The sequence below is a fragment of the Grammomys surdaster genome, unplaced genomic scaffold, assembly GCF_004785775.1.
Source record: "Grammomys surdaster isolate TR1022 unplaced genomic scaffold, NIH_TR_1.0 165, whole genome shotgun sequence".
In the NCBI taxonomy this organism is placed as follows: domain Eukaryota; kingdom Metazoa; phylum Chordata; class Mammalia; order Rodentia; family Muridae; genus Grammomys; species Grammomys surdaster.
Window position 1 is genome coordinate 21,486,051 of NW_021604613.1, and position 22,750 is coordinate 21,508,800.

At 35.7% G+C, this 22,750-nt stretch overlaps 1 protein-coding gene across 2 annotated transcripts in view; it reads right to left on the reverse strand.

The window, feature by feature from the left end:
* Positions 1–22,750, reverse strand: part of Erbb4 (erb-b2 receptor tyrosine kinase 4) — a 983,956-nt gene that overhangs the window by 245,802 nt on the left and 715,404 nt on the right. For both annotated transcript variants that reach the window (XM_028765623.1, XM_028765622.1), the window contains exons 13-14: positions 15,084–15,216; positions 11,421–11,514 (exon numbers count right to left, since the gene is read on the reverse strand). In XM_028765623.1, the coding sequence (XP_028621456.1) occupies positions 11,421–11,514; positions 15,084–15,216 (227 nt within the window). The remainder of the gene's footprint in view (positions 1–11,420; positions 11,515–15,083; positions 15,217–22,750) is intronic.

The following is a 22,750-nucleotide window of genomic DNA, read 5'->3' on the forward strand; positions in this document are numbered from 1 at the left end:
AGCCACTGCACTCAGAGCAGCTGGTAAGAACTCCATCTCACTCCCTAGGCCCCAGAAATACATCTGGGAGCCAGGGACATCTAGGGCACAGCAGCTACCCAAACCCTGCCCCTCCGGAATTCCACTTCCCTTCGGCCCCTGCCTGGTCCCTGGGACTGGAGCAGACACAGAGTAGGTCTGCTCCTGTCCTGTGGAGAAACTGAATCCTGAGTCATCGAGAAGTCACTACACTCAGAGCAGCTGAAACTGAATTCTGAGTCATCAGGGACCCACTGCACTCAGAGCAGCTGGAGCCACTGCACTCAGAGCAGCTGACACAGAGTTGGTCTGCTCCTGTCCTGTGGAGAAACTGAATCCTGAGTCATCTAGGAGCCACTGCACTCAGAGCAGCTGAAACTGAATCCTGAGTCATCGAGAACCCACTGCACTCAGAGCAGCCGAGGAGCCACTGCACTCAGAACAGAAGGATTACCAGATCCAAGAGGTGGCCTGAGTCCCAGGAGTTCTTCCACCCGGGAGATTAGGGGCATAAGACCACAGAGACCTCTGGACTCCGAGGAGCTCTGCAATAAGCAAGATAACTGGAAATACAGATTCCAATCTTACACAGAGAGGGCAGGTACCACTAGAGTTACCCAGATGGCGAAAGGCAAGCGCAAGAACATAAGCAACAGAAACCAAAGTTTCTTGGCATCATCAGTGCCCAGTTCTCCCAATATAGCAAGCCCTGAACACCCCTTCACACCTGAAAAGCAGGATTCAGAATTAAAATCACTTCTCATGATGATGATAGAGGATTATAAGAAGGAATTAAGTAACTCCCTTAAAGAAATACAGGAGAGTACAAGTAAACAGATAGAAGCCCTTAAAGAGGAATCACAGAAATCCCTTAAAGAAATGCAAGAAAACACAAAGAAGGAATTAAACAAAAACATTCAGGATCTGAAACTGGAAATAGAAACAATAAAGAAAGTTCAAAGGGAGACAACCATGGAGATAGAAAACCTAAGAAAGAGATCAGGAGTCACAGACGCAAGCATCACCAACCGAATACAAGAGATAGAAGAGAGAATCTCAAATGCAGAAGATACGGTGGAAAATATTGACACAGTTGTCAAAGAAAATGAAAAAAGCAAAAAACTCCTAACTCAAAACATCCAGGAAATTCAGGACACAATGAGAAGACCAAACCTAAGGATAATAGGTATAGATGAGAATGAAGATTCCCAACTTAAAGGGCCAGTAAATATCTTCAACAAAATCATTGAGGAAAATTTCCCTAACCTAAAGAACAAGATGCCCATAAACATACAAGAAGCCTACAGAACACCAAATAGACTAGACCAGAAAAGAAATACCTCCCGTCACATAATAATCAAAACATCAGATGCACAAAACAAAGAAAAAATACTAAAAGCAGTAAGGGAAAAAGGTCAAGTAACATATAAAGGCAGACCTATAAGAATTACACCAGACTTCTCACCAGAGACTATAAAAGCCAGAAGAGCCTGGACGGACATCATACAGACCCTAAGAGAACACAATTGCCAGCCCAGATTACTATACCCAGCAAAACTCTCAATCAATATAGATGGTGAAACCAAGATATTCCATGACAAAACCAAATTTGCACAATATCTTCCCACAAACCCAGCACTTCAAAGGATAATGGATGGAAAACGCCAACACAAGGAGGGAAACTACAACCTAGAAAAAGCAAGGAAGTAATCTTCCAACAACCCCAAAAGAAGATAACTATACAAACATAACTTTACCTCTAATAACAAAAATAACAGGAAGCCACAATCATTTTTCCTTAATATCTCTTAACATCAATGGTCTCAATTCCCCAATAAAAAGACGCAGACTAGCAGACTGGATACACAAACAAGACCCAGAATTTTGCTGCATACAAGAAACACACCTCAGTGACAAAGACAGACACTACCTCAGAATAAAAGGGTGGAAAACAATTTTCCAAGCCAATGGTCCCAAGAAACAAGCTGGAGTAGCCATTCTAATATCAAATAAAATCGACTTCCATCCAAAATTAATCAAAAAAGATAAGGAAGGACACTTCATACTCATCAAAGGAAAAAGCTACCAAGGTGAACTCTCAATTCTGAACATCTATGCCCCAAACGCAAGGGCACCTACATACATAAAAGAAACTTTACTAAAGCTCAAAACACACATTACACCTCACACAATAATAGTGGGGGATTTCAACACCCCACTCTCAGCAATGGACAGATCATGGAAACAGAAACTAAACCGAGACACTTTGACATTAACAGAAGTTATGAACCGAATGGACTTAACAGACATCTATAGAACATTTCATCCTAAAACAAAAGAATATACCTTTTTCTCAGCACCTCATGGTACCTTCTCCAAAATAGACCATATAATTGGTCACAAAACAAGCCTCTACAGATACAAAAAGATTGAAATAATCCCTTGCATCTTATCAGATCACCATGGAATAAGACTGGTCTTTAATAATGACAAAACCAATGGAAAACCCATGTGCACATGGAAACTGAACAACTCTCTACTCAATGATGACTTGGTCAAGGAAGAAATAAAGAAAGAAATTAAAGACTTTTTAGATTTCAATGAAAATGAGGACACATCATACCAAAACTTGTGGGACTCCATGAAGGCAGTGCTAAGAGGAAAACTCATAGCTCTAAGTGCCTACAAAAAGAAACTGGAAAGAGCACACACTAACAAGTTGACTGCACAACTAAAAGCCCTAGAACAAAAAGAAGCAAATACACCCAGGAGGAGTAGAAGGCAGGAAATAATCAAACTCAGGGCTGAAATCAACCAAATAGAAACTGAAAGAACAATACAAAATATCAATAAAACCAGGAGTTGGTTCTTTGAGAAAATCAACAAGATAGATAAACCGTTAGCCAGATTAACCAGAGGGCACAGAGAGAGTATCCAAATTAATAAAATCAGAACTGAAAAGGGAGACATAACAACAGAAACGGAAGAAATTAAAAAAATCATCAGATCCTACTACAAAGGCCTATACTCAACAAAACTGGAAAACCTGGATGAAATGGACAATTTCCTAGACAGATACCAGGTACCAAAATTAAACCAGGAGCAGATAAACCATCTAAATAGTCCCATAACCCCTCAGGAAATAGCAGCAGTCATTAAAAGTCTCCCCACTAAAAAAAGCCCAGGACCAGATGGTTTTAGTGCTGAATTCTATCAGACCTTCAAGGAAGACCTAATACCAATTCTCTTCAAACTATTCCACAAAATAGAGACAGAAGGAACACTACCCAATTCGTTCTATGAAGCTACAATTACACTCATTCCCAAACCCCACAAGGACCCAACAAAGAAAGAGAACTTCAGACCAATCTCCCTTATGAACATCGATGCAAAAATACTCAATAAAATTCTAGCAAACCGAATCCAAGACCACATCAAAACAATCATCCATCATGATCAAGTAGGTTTTATCCCAGGAATGCAGGGATGGTTCAATATTCGGAAATCCATCAATGTAATCCACTATATAAACAAACTTAAAGAAAAAAACCATATGATTATCTCACTAGATGCTGAGAAAGCATTTGACAAAATTCAACATCCCTTCATGATAAAAGTCTTGGAAAGATCAGGAATTCAAGGCCCCTACCTAAACATAGTAAAAGCAATTTACAGCAAACCAGTAGCCAACATCAAGCTAAATGGAGAGAAACTTGAAGCAATCCCACTAAGATCAGGGACTAGACAAGGCTGCCCACTCTCCCCCTACCTATTCAATATAGTACTGGAAGTCTTAGCCAGAGCAATTAGACAACAAAAAGAAGTCAAAGGGATACAAATAGGAAAGGAAGAAGTCAAAATATCGCTATTTGCAGATGATATGATAGTATACTTAAGTGACCCCCAAACTTCCACCAGAGAACTCCTAAACCTGATAAACAACTTCAGCAAAGTGGCTGGTTATAAAATCAACTCAAACAAATCAGTAGCCTTCCTCTACATGAAAGATAAACAGACTGAAAAAGAAATTAGGGAAATGACACCCTTCACAATAGTTGCAAATAATATAAAATACCTTGGTGTGAATCTAACCAAGCAAGTGAAAGACCTGTATGACAAGAACTTCAAGTCTCTGAAGAAAGAAATTGAAGAAGATCTCAGAAGATGGAAAGATCTCCCATGCTCATGGATTGGCAGGATTAATATAATAAAAATGGCCATCTTGCCAAAAGCAATCTACAGATTCAATGCAATCCCCATTAAAATCCCAACTCAATTCTTCACAGAGTTAGAAAAGGAAATTCTCAAATTCATATGGAATAACAAAAAACCTAGGATAGCGAAAACTATTCTCAACAATAAAAGAACTTCGGGAGGAATCACCATCCCTGACCTCAAGCTGTACTACAGAGCAATAGTGATAAAAACTACCTGGTATTGGTACAGAGACAGGCAGGAAGATCAATGGAATAGAATTGAAGACCCAGAAATGAACCCACACTCCTATGGTCACTTGATCTTTGACAAAGGAGCTAAAACTGTCCAGTGGAAAAAGGACAGCATTTTCAACAAATGGTGCTGGTTCAACTGGAAGACAACATGTAGAAGAATGAAAATTGATCCATTCTTATCTCCTTGTACAAAGCTCAAGTCTATGTGGATAAAGGACCTCCACATAAAACCAGATACACTGAAACTAATAGAAGAGAAGGTGGGGAAAAGCCTCGAATACTTGGGCACAGGGGAAAAGTTCCTGAACAGAACTCCAATGGCATATGCTCTAAGATCGAGACTTGACAAATGGGACTTCATAAAATTGCAAAGTTTCTGTAAGGCAAAGGACACTGTCAATAGGACAAAACGACAACCAACAAATTGGGAAAAGATCTTTACCAATCCTTCATCTGATAGAGGGCTAATATCCAATATATACAAAGAACTCAAGAAATTAGACTCCAGGCAACCAAATTACCCTATTAAAAAGTGGGGTATAGAGCTTAACAAAGAATTTTCAACAGAAGAAACTCGAATGGCCGAGAAGCACCTAAAGAAATGCTCGGCATCCTTAGTCGTCAGGGAAATGCAAATCAAAACAACCCTGAGATTCCATCTCACACCAGTCAGAATGGCTAAGATTAAAAACTCAGGTGATAGTAGATGCTGGCGAGGGTGTGGAGAAAGAGGAACACTCCTCCATTGTTGGTGGGACTGCAAGATGGTGCAACCACTTTGGAAATCAGTGTGGCGGTTCCTCAGAAAATTGGACATAGCATTACCCGAGGATCCAGCTATACCACTCCTAGGCATATACCCAGAAGGTGCTCGAACATATAATAAGGACATATGCTCAACTATGTTCATAGCAGCCTTATTTATAATAGCCAGGAGCTGGAAAGAACCCAGATGTCCTTCAACTGAGGAATGGATTAAAAAAAGTGGTATATTTACACAATGGAGTATTACTCAGCTATTAAAAACAATGAATTTGAGAGGTTCCTAGGTAAATGGATGGAACTAGAAATTATCATACTGAGTGAGGTAAGCCAATCACAAAAGAACACACATGGTATTCACTCACTGATTATTGGATATTAGCCCAGAACCTTAAAATGCCCAAGATGCAACTCACAGGCCACATGAAGTCCATAAAGAAGGAAGACCAAGTGGGGGTGATTCGGTCCTTCTTAGAAGGAGCAACAAAATACTCAAGGGAGCAAATATGGAGACAAAGCGAGGGACAAAAACTGAAGGAGGGGCCGTCTGAAGACCTTTCCACCTGAGTATCCATCCCATGTGCAGTCACCAAAGGTAGATGCTGATGTGGAAGTCAGGAAGTGCATGCTGATAAGAGCCTGATATGGATGTCTCCTCAGAGGTCTTCAAGAGTCTGACATATTCAGAGGCAGATGCTCACAACTAGCCATTGAAGTGATTATGGGGTTCTCAATGGAGGAGTTAGAGTGAAGACTGAAGGAGCTGAAAGGATTTGTGGCCCCATGAGGAGAGCAACAATACCAACCAACCACAGCTCCCAGGGTCTAAACCACCAGCCTGGGAGCACTTATGGAGGGATCCAGGGCCTTAGCTGAATATATAAGAGTGGAGGGCCCTGCTGGGCACAGGTGGAAGATGAGATCCTTGACCTCATGAAGGCTGGACGCCCCAGGGGGTGGGAGTTTTGAGGGTGGGGAGGTGGGAGTGGGGGGGTAGATAGAGGTTACATCCACAAAGAAGAAGGAGGAGGTGTGAGGGGAGTGGGGGTTCCTGGGTGGGTGGGGGATGGGGTAAGGGGACAACATATGAAATGTAAATAAAACATCCAATAAAAAATTAAAAAAAAAAAAAAAAAAAAAAGCCCACAGTGGTCCCGAACTCATAATTATCATTCATCGGCCACCACATTGCTGGCTTATATGCAGGTATCATCATGCCCAATCACAAGATTAATATTTTAATGCTAATTTTAACATCTAAGAATGATACAATCCTGGCAGTAAGCTTGCAAGAGAGACAGTATATTTTGAGATTAAAAAAAGTTGATAACAAGAATACTGTTTTTATGGTTGTGAATATATATATATATATATACACATATATGTGTATATATATATATATATATAATAACCTCAAATTAGCTAAATATTACAACAGGAATAATGCAACAAAAAGCAAAAAGAATTATCTAATTAAAGATAGTAATATAAAGAAGGAAAGTTAATCACAAAGAAGCTCATGAGTTTAGATAAAGTAGCTATCTATTCCATTATTTTGATGTGAAATTCAGAGCTAATATAAAATAAAATAAAATAAAATAAAAATTTTAAATTACCTATGAAACCTAATCATCATTCTACCTAAAGAGTTGCTAATGTTAACTTCTCATTTTTTCCCAAAGAAGACTACTTCACATGCTTCCAATTTTAACACCTGCTCATGGGTACTTAGGCACATAATACTATCTATTATACGAAATCATTTACTGTGCAAGTATGCTCAGTGGCATGACTTATTCTACAAGACAAGAGACATGCTTCTTGCAGAATTCAGAATAAAGCTTACAATAAGTAAATTAGGTAGATTCTGAATTAGGCATTATTTTCTATTAAATTCTTGTAATATGAAATGATACCCAGGCAAAAATGACAAGATATAAAAATGTCACGAACTAAACTAATTCTTCATTAAGCATATTCTCATACACTCATTTCATGACTGTATGTTTCACGAGGATTCAAAAAAAGGATCCTCAGATGACATAGTTAAGATACATTTTTAAGAAGTTTCTAACTGGTTGAAGTTCACTGATTGCTATTTTATTTTCTATATAGAATCATCTAATAATTACATTAGGCAATCTTCTAATGCGTCCTCACACATTGTGGTATTATTAAGGATTTAAAAGTCTAGGTGCAGTGACTGTCAAAGATAAAGGTTCATTCTTTCTTCTCCCTGGATCTAAACTGCTTGTGAACTCAATCTTCTAGGCAGCTAATAGAATGACAGACTAAATCCTGATGTGCACATTACATTATTTTTCTCAGTGGCAGTTGATTTTCCCAGGTAGCTTCTACAGAAAACAAAGCTACCATTCACAACTATACAAGGATGCTCTATCATCCCTGTGGGAGGACTGCCATTCACCTCCCATGCATAGATAAAGCTTACTATGAATAATGAAGTGGAAGTGGAAGCTGTATATAAGAGGGTGAGGGCTGAAAGTTCCAGCCTCTGCTTGCCATGCTGCCTGTAGGAACACTTCATGTAGAAGTGAGGATGCTGTGATCTCAAAGCTTATGGGTTATGACAAGGGGGTGACTCCTTCTGAATAATTTTAAGACTTTCAGAGTACACTACATTAAAAAATAAATAAATATTTTTCTGAGAGAAAATGCTAGGATTATTATACAAGCACAATTTTGATGAACTATAACAGCTGTTTTACATTTTGTAAAAATGTTTAAAAGCTCTTATAATTTTGGTCGTGACCCTAGCCTTTAACAGCTGAGCTATCTCTCTAGCCTAACCCTAACCCTCACTCTAATCCTAACCTTAACCCTGAAGGGGGAGGGGCAGGATCAAGTATGGGAGGAGATAGAGGAGATGTACAGAGGGTTTAAGAAAATTGAACAGATGTGTAGCAATGGGGATGGGGAACTGGGGGTAGCCACCAGAAAGTCGCAGACGATAGGAAAGCAAGAGGCTCCCAGGACACAACATGGATGACATTAGCTGAAAAACCCAACAAATGGGAGAGAGAACTCGTAGAGACCATATCCAGAGGTTAGGCATTGCCCCCAGTGGGAAAGGGGCTACCCATGCATCTCAAAAATATGAAACCAGAATTGCTCCTGTCTAAAGGAAATACAGGGACAAATAGTAGAACAGAGAATGAAGGAAAGGCCATCCAGAAACTGCCTCACCTGGGGATACATCCCATATGCAGCTACCAAACCCAGACACTACTGCTGATGCCTAGATGTGCTTGCTGACAGGAACCTGATTCAGCTGTCTCCCAAGAGGCTCTGCCAGAGCATTACCAATACAGATGTGGATGCACACAGTCAACCATCTGACTGAGTACATGTACCTCAATTGTGGAGTTAGAGGAAGGACTGAAAGAGCTGAAGGAGTTTGTAACCCTATAGGAAGAACCAACCAGAACCCAGAGCTCTAAAGACTAAACCCCAGAGACTAAACCACCAACCAAAAAGAGGATGGCCTTATCTGGCATTAATGAGAAGAGAGGCCCTTGGTCCCATGAAGGCTCAATGTCCCAGTGTAGGAGAATGCCAAGGTGGTGAGGTGGGAGTAGGGGGGAAAGAGTGGGGGAGCACACTCAAAGAAGCAGGATGATAGGATACAGGGTGTGGAGAGGGGATACCAGCAAATGGTATAACATTTGAAATGTAAATAAATAAAATATCCAATAAAAATCAGAAAAAATATTAAAAATTATTGTCAGAAGTAAGAGGGAAGAAACCTCTGGAAAAAATCATCTAATTTGTATCTGAAAAGAGAAATAGGATCCAATGAAGCTCTATAATCCAGTTAACAATTATTGTGCTAATATCAGTAGATTGGTTTTGATATTATTCTATGGATATATAAGACTCTCTAATACGGAACAAGGTGAAGGGTATACAAGATTATTTACATCTACTTTTCTATGGAATCACACTTATTTCAAGATGTAAATATTTTTAGCAATAAATTAATTCAGCATCTAATGTATAAAAAAGAAAACTAGTGTAATCACATTAGAAAATGAAGGGCATATGTTGAAACCATTTGCATAAAATTTCAAATTTTGTTTTTAATGTGCCTTGGTATTTTGCCTCCATGTCAGTCTGTTTGAGGGTGTCAGGTCCTCTGGAACTTGACTTATAGACAGTTGTTAGCTGTCATGTGGGAGCTTGGAATTGAACTTGGATTCCCTGAAAGAACAGCCAGTGCTCTTAGCTGCATAGCTATCTCTCCAGCACTGAAAACTAAACATTTTAAAATGATATCTCCTGTGAAATTATCTAGCAAAATATGATATAGTACATATTAAACTTAGATTTCACAAGCAAATTATTTTTCTATGAATAGAATTAATTGTACTGAAAGTATTAGATTTTAGCAACATTTTATTATTTTGAAGTATCAGAATTTTGGAATGTTTAAAATATATAAACATCAGTTTTAAGGTACAGAATGTGAACTAAATGACAAAAGAATAATATGAATAAATTCATGGTTTTTGAAAAATATCTTTGAATGGGGGTTTATATATAAAGCAGCAATGGAAATTGATGTGAAGTAAGCATTAAACCATGTCACATACTGGACAAAAAAAAAGTGTTTCTTTGAGATTTTTTTCAGAATAAAAGAGGGAATAGAACAGAAAATTATACATGTCAAAATATTAATTTACAAAACAATGCAAATCCACAGTCAACAATGGAGCAGTGGCACCTGTGGGAATCAACAAAGTAAGCAGTGTGCATGGTCAACCTCAGGAGTCACTTTTTAAGTAGTATTTCTCTCAAGCTATGTCTAGTACACATTGACTAGATTTAGAGGCATCTGATGCTCCCAGCCTTATAAGGAGGAAATGGCTCCAGAATGATTATTTTATCTTTTGATTTCAAGTGGTCAAACTCTAAAAGAATCCTTGTTTTCATTAGAAGACTTACTGTCAAACATTCACCTTAACTTGTTTCCCCAACCAGTTAAGGAAACCTCCTTTCTTTTGTGATGGAATACTTGTTTGTGGAATTTGCCAGTCTCATGCAACAGATCAACTGTGCTATCATGACTCTTTACAGTAGAGAAACAAAGCAATTACAGAAGCCCTTGGACCACATAAAGGTCAAGGACAGTATTTCAACCTAAAGACTTGAGTTTTTCTTGCCATGTAACTGCATTTCCATTTCTCGATGGTCTGCCTTTTCACATGCATTTATCTGCATCAGTCCTTGGAAAGACTGATTTTTTCATATCCTGCAAAAAGAGTTCCAAGCCGGCTCACTGAGTCCTGATGGAAGTTTGAAGGAATACTTTCTTTATTTTTCCTAAGTGACTTAAATAAGCATTTTCATAGAAAGTGTGTACTATTTAGAGTTTAAATATATTTTCTTGAAACCAGAGTTCTTGCTTGTGCCCAAATGTTAATCCCCAATTCCCTGCTAAGGGGTAGTTCAATAACAGAAGAACTAAGTATTTAATTAATGAAGAATGAGTGGATCAGTTTTAATGACAAACACAGATTGATCTTGAGAAACCCAATGTGTGGAAACCAAAAGGTGAGGCTTCTGAGAATTAGAAACATTTTCTCCCTAATATAACTTTTAATTATGAAAAATCCTCCTCAGCACATAGGATTTTCATGATGGATATCTTTCCTAGGATCATTTTCTCTAATAGATTGTACTGCTTTAGGTCTTAGCTTCTGAAGCTCATCTTATCCTTTTACTAGTATTCTCCATTCTGCCATCATATATATTAAATAACAACATTATAATTTCACCAAAACAACATGAACTTTTAACTTGTATGTTTCATTTTTTATTCATTTGTGTTTTTAACAGTCTATACAGTTTTCATTACTTTATTTATTATTATTTAAGATGATTACTTTCATGTCTTTCTTTCAATTGTGTATCTTGTCCGAAGAACTCTATACCCTTTGTCTTCTTACTCAAATACAGTATTTGGGGAGTACTTATATGATAGTAGATTTCCTAATATTTTATCTATCCTCTGAAATTGTATGTTTCTAGATTTAAATTTTAAACACAGTTCCCCTTAGTATCCTATAAATACCAATTGAATAAGCATGCATATCCAAAACAATGACGTAATATTTATGTACATGATAACAAATGAGCAATCACACTCACTAAAGTCCTCAGGCTTACCGGTCCATGGCATGTGAGAAGTCCATCTTCCATTTTCTCACACTGGGAATCACACTCAACACAGATGGAGCCATTTTCAAACTCTCGAAATTCCCTGTGAAAATATCAACTGCGTGAGGAGGTGTAAGCAAACAAGCCATCAACTTAACAAATGAAGCAACATCTGCTAAGTGTACTATTGGCAGAGTAAATTCTTGAGTTTGTTTCTCTAATGTGCCAGGAGTCACAGATGCACTTTTCTATGCATTAAGGGGGATGCTTTCCATTAAAAGAGAAGATATACAGCAGCCAGATGGTTTTCCTTGCCCTTGATTGGGCTCAACAATTGTCTCATTCTGGAAAGCTCTCTCCTATGAGAGATATTCTAGTACTTTCCGAAAATAGAAAATAAGCTCTTTTGATGGCACAGCAGAATCACTTTTACCTCTTTGAGTAAGATTACATCTGTTTGATTCTATATAAAACATTCTTCTTGGTTGAAGTTTCAATTTCTAAACCATTGTGTTTTTTAATTGCTGGCTACATAAATGTGCTCCAATCTTGTCCTTCAAATCCCAAGACTATTAAATTTACTTCTGGCTAAACTTCAAAACAGGCTTTGATATCCTATCTCCTGTTAAAACATCAACCTTAAAGTATTAAAAATATCTTTTTATGTTAGATTTTATTTTCTTAGATTATTGATCTAATATTATAACATTCCTTTCAGTCTAATTCTTTTTCAAGTATTTCTATATGGAATAAAGTAAATAGTTTAGTTTAATGTACATAGTTTAAAACTTCACTATTTTAATCTACTGTGATCATGACACTCCCTTTTATATCATTAAATTTTATGTCTGTTTATGTATTATAGGTTTTAAATAGGTAATTATCCACTTCAAAGTCTAATATAAATATTTTACTCTGGTAATTGGGAACCAGTCATCTATACTGTGTTTTTTGGTTTCACTAAAATACAAAATAAAATGTTAGGTAAGATAATTTTGTGTCACTAACAAAGTTGATGACTAATTAAATTTTTATATCTAATTTGGTTATAATTTTCTTCCTTGGTGTCCTGAATCATCTTTTGAAACCAATATCAATATGAATAATGTAATTATAAATTAATTATGTGATAAATTCTAAAAGAGTTCTTTCATTTTGTGTGTTTCATTTTAGCACAAAAAGCCTTAATATGTAATGGAATTCCAAAGCATAAGTTATATATTCTGTTTGTCAAATTAACATTAACTCTACATTTCTGTTTTATTAATATTTAAAATTGGGCATTTTCCTTAGGCATTTTCACACTTATATGCTATTATGCTTTCTTTAAAGGCAACAGTTATGTATAGTTTCAAAATATAGAGCATCAGTAGGTTATTGTCTATATAGAACATACATATTTAGCCACATTGTCTTAGTACTTATATAGTAATATATTATTATGTTTTAGGTCAAACATTTTGCAATTTTTTTTGTTTAGAAATTACAGTTATCAAACAAGTTTTATTTTTATGCTTCAGTAATACAAGTGATGTAAAGACAGAAAAGGCCTTTAGAATGAAAGGTAAAAATGACCCAAAGGAGGGTATTTAAAGTCTACAAAAATTTACAAACAATGTATAATGAATTTTTATGAGAGACTAGTAATCATATGAGCTTCAGATAATTACTAGTTTTGGATAAAATACTTTGGCCATTAAGGGATTATGGTGACAAATGAAGAACATAATTTTATGCTACTAAAACCTAGGTTGTACTCTCCCTATTCTTCTACCACAGCATCCACCTCTTCACACACACAATTAAAGATTAAACACATGTCATAAGAACAATGGGGAGACCATGGCCTTTCCTTGCTAACTTCCTGAAAGTTAGAATAGGAAAGTTAGAATAACAGGGCTCCTGATATTCTTCCTGCTTTCATGGGAGATCTTGCTTGTAGTCTTTAAGAGTTACTGAGCCTTTGATTACCCTGTATTCATCATTGTTATTCTGATTCCATACTCCTGGTGACTTAACTGTGGTTTTGTCAAGTTCCCTGACTTGGATGTGGTCTAACTAGTTACAGTCTATGATACTACTATGTTAGCATAGTCAGTCTTTGGAGCTGGAGTGAATACAGGAACACCAAGTCTCCAAAATCTAAGTCTTAACACCAACACTACTATTCCAGAATTAAACACTTGACATTTAGTTTAATGAGTATGAACTGTAAAAGGAGAAATCTGTTTTATTGAGATGTGATTTTCTTTTAAATAAGCAATTGCCATCAAAGTTCTTTGACTGGCAGCCTAATGTTTTCGTGTTTGTCTCAAGGACTCAGAATGTATGATAGATAGAAAGAATTTAGGGTTTCATGTTTCAATGTTCCATTATAACTATTTTTCTCTTCCATTTTGATTGTTCATTGTAGTTAGGAGTTACAGAAACATATTGCCACTTGAATTTGGATACAAATTAGACTGAATTGATTGACTTTCTTTTTTTTTCTTTGAGGAAACTCTTTTATGTTTTCTTTTTCTTATGTGCATACATACAAAAAGCTTGTATTTATAAATATATACTTATAAATGCACTTTTCATTTTCATAAATATGCATTTATTTCACTGCCGTATCAGGTTTTAAGACAAATATTTTAGTCAACCATTTGCTAGGCTCAGATTATCCAATAAAATGGGAATGATGCTAATGAAATCCCAAGAATAAACTTTAACAAGACCTTAATAAGCGTATTTCAATTTCCAAAATCAAAAAAGACAGCACCATGCTACTTCCATTCATCCTATTTATATATTATTTTTATTCTTCATACAAATATTTTACAATTTTATTTTTAAATCATTTACACATATGCAGACAAAGAAAAATAAATTTCAGGATGGAATTTTGGGACCACGGCAGTTTAAAAAAAATTCTGATCATTAGCTACTGACGACAAGGTAAGAGGCTTAGCAGTCACTTAAGGGGGTTTGCGCTTAGTCCAATGAGATGGTATTCATCATTTAAACCCAGTTACTGGGGAAATTAAGGCAAGAACTGATCATGGCATCAGTTGTCACAATGAGGAAATGTGTGAATGGAGAAAAGAAATAGACTGAACACATTCCAATGTAGAGTTTCCAAAATTGTTTAAAGTACTTTCAGTTGAGCAGTATGAGAGAAATCGACATAGGGGACAGCCATGAGAAACACATTATCACACTAATGAGTAGCAATCACAATGCATGAAATTCTGCTATGATAAAGGGATTTGACAGGGTATGAAATGCCACAGTATAGAGTAGACACTAGGTTTTATTGCAGGCAATGTGACAACTACAGTGCACAGGGAATTAAAAACACTGAGTTAAAAACATTGTTTTTTAAAAAAGGTCAGACCACATGGAAAACACTCTTCAACTCAAATCATAGATGAAATTTTCTTGTGGTCTTCCCCAGTTATCAAAGAGATAGAGATGCGGGATGTTTCTTGGGTGGAAATAGGCACACAACCTGGATAGAGAAAAAAGCAGGAGGTTCACAGTCGCTCAAGATAAAAGCAGAAGGAAGGTGTTCTTTAAAGATCTTGGTTGACATATATTCTAAATCCTCAATGCTTTTCTAAAGGTCAGATATTTGCTTTAATCAGTAGCTTACAGCTTATGAGTTAAAGGTGGCCTGATGTATCTTACCCATCATAAAGGTTGCAAGACTCTATACAGATCTTTCCCCTGCTGAAGCGCCGACATGATAGGCACTGGTCTGGCCCAGGTCCCCAACAACCATCATTTGAACATAGGTGGTTGCACACCATCCCTTCAGCAGCTGCAATACACATGAAAATCAACAGGAAATGAGACAATGAATATAGTAATGTTTACTATATTTTGTTATAAGCTGCATAGCTTTTTTATTAAAAATTATATTTAACTAAAATATAATTATAATATGTTCCCTTTTTGCTGTTCTCTCTTAAACCCTTTCCAATTTTCTACTTAACCATATATATATATATATACACACACAATATATGTATCAAATATGATTACAATGTGCCCATGCTTGATACTTTTAAAGGAGTTGGTTTGAAAGAGTTCATTGTCAAACGACTTTGGATACCTAACCAGTTGCCAATCTTTTTTCTCCCTCCAACTTATTCCATACTGCAGAGTTGTTATATTTGTATAGCAAAATAGCCTTGTCCATAAGACTAAACAAAATCCCTTTGTCTAACTGAACATAAAAGGAGGACAGGTGGTTGATATAAACTATTTGCATCTATTGTATTGGTAGTTCCTCAACCTAAAACTGACCGTAATACTTGAATGTAATTAAAATGATATAAATACCAAAAGGAAGAGAAGGGATGAGATAGGGGATTTATGGGGGTGGGATGGGGAAAGGGGATAACATCTGAAATGTAAATAAATAAAATGCCCAATTAAAAAGAAATATACTACTGCAAACACACAAACACACACACACATAAATTAAAGAGCGAAGTATGCCTTTCCCAAGCCAACATTTTGTTTCACAAACACACCAAAAATGGGGGTTTTAAAGAAGAAACTTGAGAGAATGATATAATTAGCAAAATTATTTTTAAAGTAAGAGGAAGTGAGAAAAGTATACAGAATATATAAAGTGGGAAAAAGTTTGGAAATCTAGCAGGCAAAATGGATCAGTAGGTAAGGTAGCTTGCTGCCAAGTGTGAAGACCTGCATTCCATCTTTAAGGAATACATGGTAGAATAAGAGATCTGATTTCCCAAACTATCCTCTGATTGTTGTAGGTACCTTGGTATGTACACATATGCATGCACAAACACATAGAAAAATAAGTAAATTAAAATTTGAAATTTAAGAATATAAATAATTTTGCAGGCATCTTCTAATATATAACTTGGGAATTTATAAAGGTAAGTCATCTATAGAAATGTGTACAAAAGAGTATTCAGGAAACTGAAATAAATATTTGTGAGGAGATATGCAGATTAATGTATCAGCAATGGCTTCTCTTCTTCAGAGTTAATCTTAACTGACCATATTACCTTGCACAAATTAAGCCAGCACTCTGCCGCTGGGCTATATCCCCAGTCTTTTGACATATTAAATTACTTAGCTGCTTTTCAACTTGCTCTGCAATTCAAGCTGTCTGTTATCTTTAGATGTTCTGCTTAGTACTCTAGAGTTTTAGTTCTAGACCATAGTATAACATCTTTTGCTGTTGTTTAGATTTTGATATCAGAAGTACCAAAGACCTTGTTTTAAGTTTTCTAAAATTGACCATTTGTGTTCTCAATTACAATGAACACTTATTCAATATAATCAGCGCATAGCAACGTTATTGACAGGATGCGATGCACTGAATAAAGACAAAATCTTCACGTCCTTTCCTGCATATCTGAAAACTTATTCTAAGTACCTGGATAACAACATTCTTCTCATTATAAATTAAGAATTCTCCAGATAAAATTGTGAAAATCTTCTCTATCTTCCTGTTAGTTACCAATATCACTAATATAAAACTCAAATTTTCAGCTAAGAGTATTTGAAAGTTGTGTTGATATAGAGTGAACACAAACAGCAAGCATACTAGGGATCATGAAAGTCAACTCATCCAGCATGCACTAGGGATCATGGACTTCAACTCACCCAGCCTGTACTTGTAAAATTAAGCTGCCCACATTTTCATGTTGAGTGTTTTTTAAATATATAACATGGAAAGGTGATTTTATTTTTATTTTGTAAATAGACTTATGTGGAAAAATTATGTAAATTAAGGTCAAAGTCCACCATGGTTGGATAACCTCTGGGCTTGGCACAATATGGGAGACACCATTCCTTGGCAAAGCTTCTCCTTCTCTAAATTCTATGTCCCTACAATCTCTTCTACCTGGGAAATGTCATGTAGCATCAATTAATTAATAGATCAATTTCCTTTCTCTTGATAAAACCTGTTCAGCTAGCATCTGAGATTTCTGAAATGTTTCCCCCATGCTAATAAGGTATGATAGGTTACCCTAATCTCCAAGCCAAGACTCATTTCCCATCCTCTCAGTCCCCCAAAACTTTATAAACCTTCAATCAGCATAAGTAAAATTGATATGTCTATTGACAAGAGGTCCCAGTGTAGTCATTCTCACAGAGTTTCCAATTCCCCTTTCCCCCATTTCCTCAGTGTCTCTGCTCCCACTACCTACATGGACTGTGGATCAGCAGGGAGAACCACATATTTGTTTTAAGCAGTCACTAATATGGCCTGCAAATAATATAAACTCTCTCATACACATCTTCTTCATTCAGACCCTAAGACTAAGGGGTCCTTACTTTAAGGCATGTAACATACTAATGTTGACAGACTTACCAAGACACTTATTAAATTTATAACTGTGTAACTGAATAATCATTCCTATAATTATTAAATAGAAGAACATCAAGTATACCCCTGGCCAAAGTTAGCAACTGAAGACAAGATTCCAAACTGGTGACTTTATTGATAAGATTATGACATCACACAATTCATCAGTGGGTTACCTTTCCTTCATTAAACTACCTTTGCATATTTTTGAAAAATAAATTCTCCATGCATACATAGGTTTATAGCCTGCTGTTCTGTTGCTGTATTTAGTTTTGATGGTCAAACTGTAAAGAAATAGTATACATAAGTACGTATTTTCCATCTTTTCAATGTATAATTGTTTTTTATAATTGAGTTGTCTATGAAGCATACAACTGGGGCCTATTTCTAAAATGTAGTCAGCTGATTTCTGCCTTCCAATTATAATATTAAACCATTCACTCTTAATTGATATAAGGTCAGTGAAATAAGTTATTTTACTATTTTTCTGTTCACCCAATCAATTCCCTATTTTGCTCCCATACTTTTGATTACATGATGTTTTCCTTTGATATATAAGCCTCTAACTTTTTATATATGTAGGCTACATAACATTGTGATCTACTTTCAGATAATTGAGTTACTAATATACCATTTTAACAAAACCTTTTCTTCTGAAAAATTGTATATACTTTTATGAATAACATGGAAAGTTCAAACATTATATTTAGCTTATTTCCATAAGTTTGTCACTAAATATTATTTAAATATAGTAGTATTTTGTATGAAGTTTCAGAATAACAATATTTCATTAAACTCAAGAATTCATCTGGTTTGTAGGATAAATGGTATTTTTTATTGCTATTAGTATATATTTTTTGTAATGGAATATTCCTCTTAACTGTTCACAGGAAGGAATACTTATCTTGTTTCTGGTTTGTGGATATCTTAGTTAGTTTTGTCAAACTACTTGGAGAAAAGCAAAGTACTTGAAGAATGGCCCTGGCTCTCACTTTATGGTTACAGTGTATTACAGTGGAACAATCACATCACATTAAATCTATAACCAAGAGGCAAAGAATAATTAATGCCTGCAGTTTCCTGGCTCCCCTTCTCCATTCCCACAGAATAGGATCCCAGCCAGTGACTGGTGCTGCTTACAGTGAGGCAGCCTTCTACTTTCAAGGAATAAGCAAGAAAATCTCCAGGGTCATTTTTAGAATCTTACTGCAAATATCCCTCACTAGTGTGTATAGAGGTTTTTCTTCTAGAAGATTCTATACTGTCAAGTTGACAATTAATGTAACTGTCACTGGAGTATTATAGTTGCATGTCCTACAAACATTTTGCATAAGTGTTTGTTTGGGTTTAAATTTAACTTTTTTTGGAAAAAATATTTTTTTCTTCTATCTAGGCCATTTTAGTCATATGGAAGGATCATTGTCAGTCTGATTTTCTTTCTTAAGCTACCAAAGGTTTTATAAAGTTTCTTTTTAAAGAAAAATTATTGGATTTTTTATTTATATATCAGTGTTATCTCCTTTTCTGGTCCACCCACGCCCTCTATCCCATCCCCCATCCCCCTGCTTCTATGAGGGTGTTTCCCTGCCCACCCACCCACATACTCCCTGCCTCCCTGCCCTCGAATTCTCCTACACTGAAGCATTGAACCCTTACAGGACCAAAGGCCTCTCCTCATTTTTATGCCCGAAAAGGCCATCCTCTGCTACATATTCGGCTGGAGCCATGGGTCCCACATATATACTCTTTGGTTAGTAGTGTAGTCCCTGGGAACTCTGGGGGGTCAGGTTGGTGGTTGCTGTTGTTCTTCCTATGGGGTTAGAGACCCCTTCAGTTCCTTCAGTCCTTTCTCTAACTCCTCCACTGGAGACCCCGTGCTCAGTCCAATGGTTGACCTAGAGCTTCAGCCTCAGTATTTGTCAGGCTCTGGCAGAGCCTCTTAAGAGACAGCTGAACCAGGCTTCTGTCGGCAGGCACTTCTAGGCATCCACAATAGTGTCTGGGTTTGGTGACTTCTAATTGCAACTCACTGAAGATAGAATACAGCACAGTTCTGCTCCTTTGCTGCTCTGAGTCATCTTGGGATCATGGTTCTTTTCTGCCGAGTTTAGCCGGATTCTAACCGTTATTATCTAAACGGTGTCTGTCATGTTAGACTATTCAGTTTTCTGAGCTTTAGAGTAGAAATAACTGACTTTGTGGTAGTACTTCTGGTCTTCACAATGTGGCATTTTGATTCGCCTGTTTCTCCTCATCCATATTTGAGACACATGGAGAAGGAAACCTACCTGTGTGTCCTCCCTTAGATCCCAATTTCCAAAATCCATTTGATTCTTCTTTCTACTCTCTATTTTGTAGGTTAACGTATGGTGCCCATGATTTGATAATGTATCAAATGATAGAATGGTTTTCATGAGTGAAAGATCTTTATGAATGAGAAGTAATAATAGTGTTTTATGAGCATCCATCTGTTATATGGTTATTAGTCTCATATTTCAATGTCTTACCATGTAACACTTATATGTACTCGCTAGCATATTAGTAATTTTCTCTGAAGTACGAAGAAGATAACCCCACATATTAAGAGAGCAGATTGTGTAAACAATTAGGGTATCTAAACAATTCTAATTATTGTCATGAATCTGAGTCTTTATACTCATTCATTATCTTTAATCTTCCTGAAAATCATAGTCACTATGCCAGATGCATGCTGTATCAAGTTCTAAGACCCTCAGTTGTTTCTTGGTTTCATTCTTCAGGAAGCCTTCACAGCCAGCAGTATCTATTTGAGACTGTCTATTTCATGGTAATATATCAATATTTTGGCTTATCATACCAATCTGCATACTTTATATTTCAAGCTTAATATCATTTTAGCCATATATCTTGTCTCTCCTATTGTCAAGCATGACAGTACCCGTGTTAAACAGTAAAGCTGTTGGGATTTTCTGCTGTGCTATCACATTATTTGACCCGGATGGTTTATCTTCATTCACTACAATCCAAACTCTCTTCTGTTTTCTGTTGCCTTTAACTCTTTATTGATGTGCATAATGATACAGAAGCTTTGAATCAAGGCAAAAGAATCACAAGAAAGAAAAACAATACTGAAAAGAAACCGTAAGAACTGCTTGTGATTCATTCTTTCCAAACAACTAGGTGGAAAGGAAGACTGGAAGATTATTTTTGCTAAAGTAAAATCAAGGCAATGGCTCCAAAAGCAGAAAACAAAAGGGCAAGGAAGCTACTTTTAAAAAAGTTTTGATCATCCCCAAGATGTCTACAAACATCTGACCTCCCAGAGCAATCATCATGTTTGGAGCAGTCCTATTCACAGCTCAGAGTTCCTAAGGCCATGTAATCCTCTCTAAAGAAACGTTAGCAATGTAGTTATTAGGAAACCTTTCACTTCCTCTGTGTTTTCACTAGAAACTGTAAAACAGATTTTTCTTTATCTCATCTGAATTGTACTTGTCTATTAACAATCTGGAGAGATAATGTACTTAGTATTTTGACCTTATAGAAAATATTGAACCTGTTTCCATTAAAATATAGATGAACTTCAAATAATGAATTTTGCTAGAGCTCTGCATGAATGACAGTAAGTGGATTCCCTTAAAAATATTGAAATGGAGCACTTGTCCATGGGCACAAAGGCAGAAAATAATTTTTTTCATGTAGAGCAAATCTAACTACTATGTTGGTATTATTTATCATACAGTGAAGCATGGTTTTTACTTAGAAAGGATTTAGACAGGTAGCATTAATCTTTTTTTTAATGCTGTAAAGTTTGTTTCATACAGAGAAGTTAAGCTTTTCTGATATGACAGATATAGGTTCAAATCTTTATTGCTACATGAGCCATATTGCCATGGGCAATTACTTTCCTGCTACAGATTTATAAAGTGAATATCTTTCTTTCAGGATTAAGATGAATACGATCATAATATTAATATGGTACTTAATATACAGTTGGGTATTTAAAATAAACATTCAATAAATTTATTGACAAAAAATTAAAAGCACAAGAAACCTAACAAATACATTTAAACGTATTTGTTTATACACTACTTTTATGTTGGATACTGTAAATACATATATGTCACCTCGTAGAAGGACTAGCTACCTCTGTGCATTGACAGCATATCAATAATCATGTCTGTGTACTTATAATTTTAATAGGTGGCCTGAATATGACCTGAGCACAAAATTCAGAATGTAGGAGTTGAGAAGAATGAGAATTAGCAGCAGTTAGATATTAAAAAGTATGCAGATACTGCTTATAATACTGAGAATGTTATAAAGTAACTCTCAGAAAAAAATACTACACTAAATTAAATAAATATAAGACTTTACTCTTAGGTAAATAAAGTTAGTGAAATAATATATATATATAATATAATAATATATAATAATATATAATAATATATATATGTATATATGTATATATACATATATATATATATATTATACTATAATTATTTAAATAATAAGTAAAGTATCATTAAATATTTCTTTGGTTTTTAGTAAATGCAAAATAAATACACTATTTAGAGGATATAGTTTTAAGTTTACTGTTTTTTGTTGTCTTCTAAAATTTTCCTGAAATATATTGTTTTAAGTTTCTAAGCTATAAAATCTCCTAAGTCCTTTTTGAGGGAGTAAGTAAATCTACACAGGAAGAAATTAATTGCACAGTCCATTTTTATGTATATTTCTTTTTAACAGTTTTAACTTTAGATTTATTTCAGTTTTTCATTTTAAAATTTCTTTCTCTCCCCCCCAAAAACAGTGTTTTTATTAATTATTTCATACAATGTACCCTTATCACATATACTTTGCTTTCATCCCAATCACAACTGGCCACAGATGTAACTTGAAAAAAATACACCAAGTCCAATTTGTTTTGTCCATATACTCATTGAACATTGTCAAGCTCCCAGTGACTAACTCTTTGTTTTTCTCAGCTGTCCATTCTTTTAGTTTATTGAATATTTTA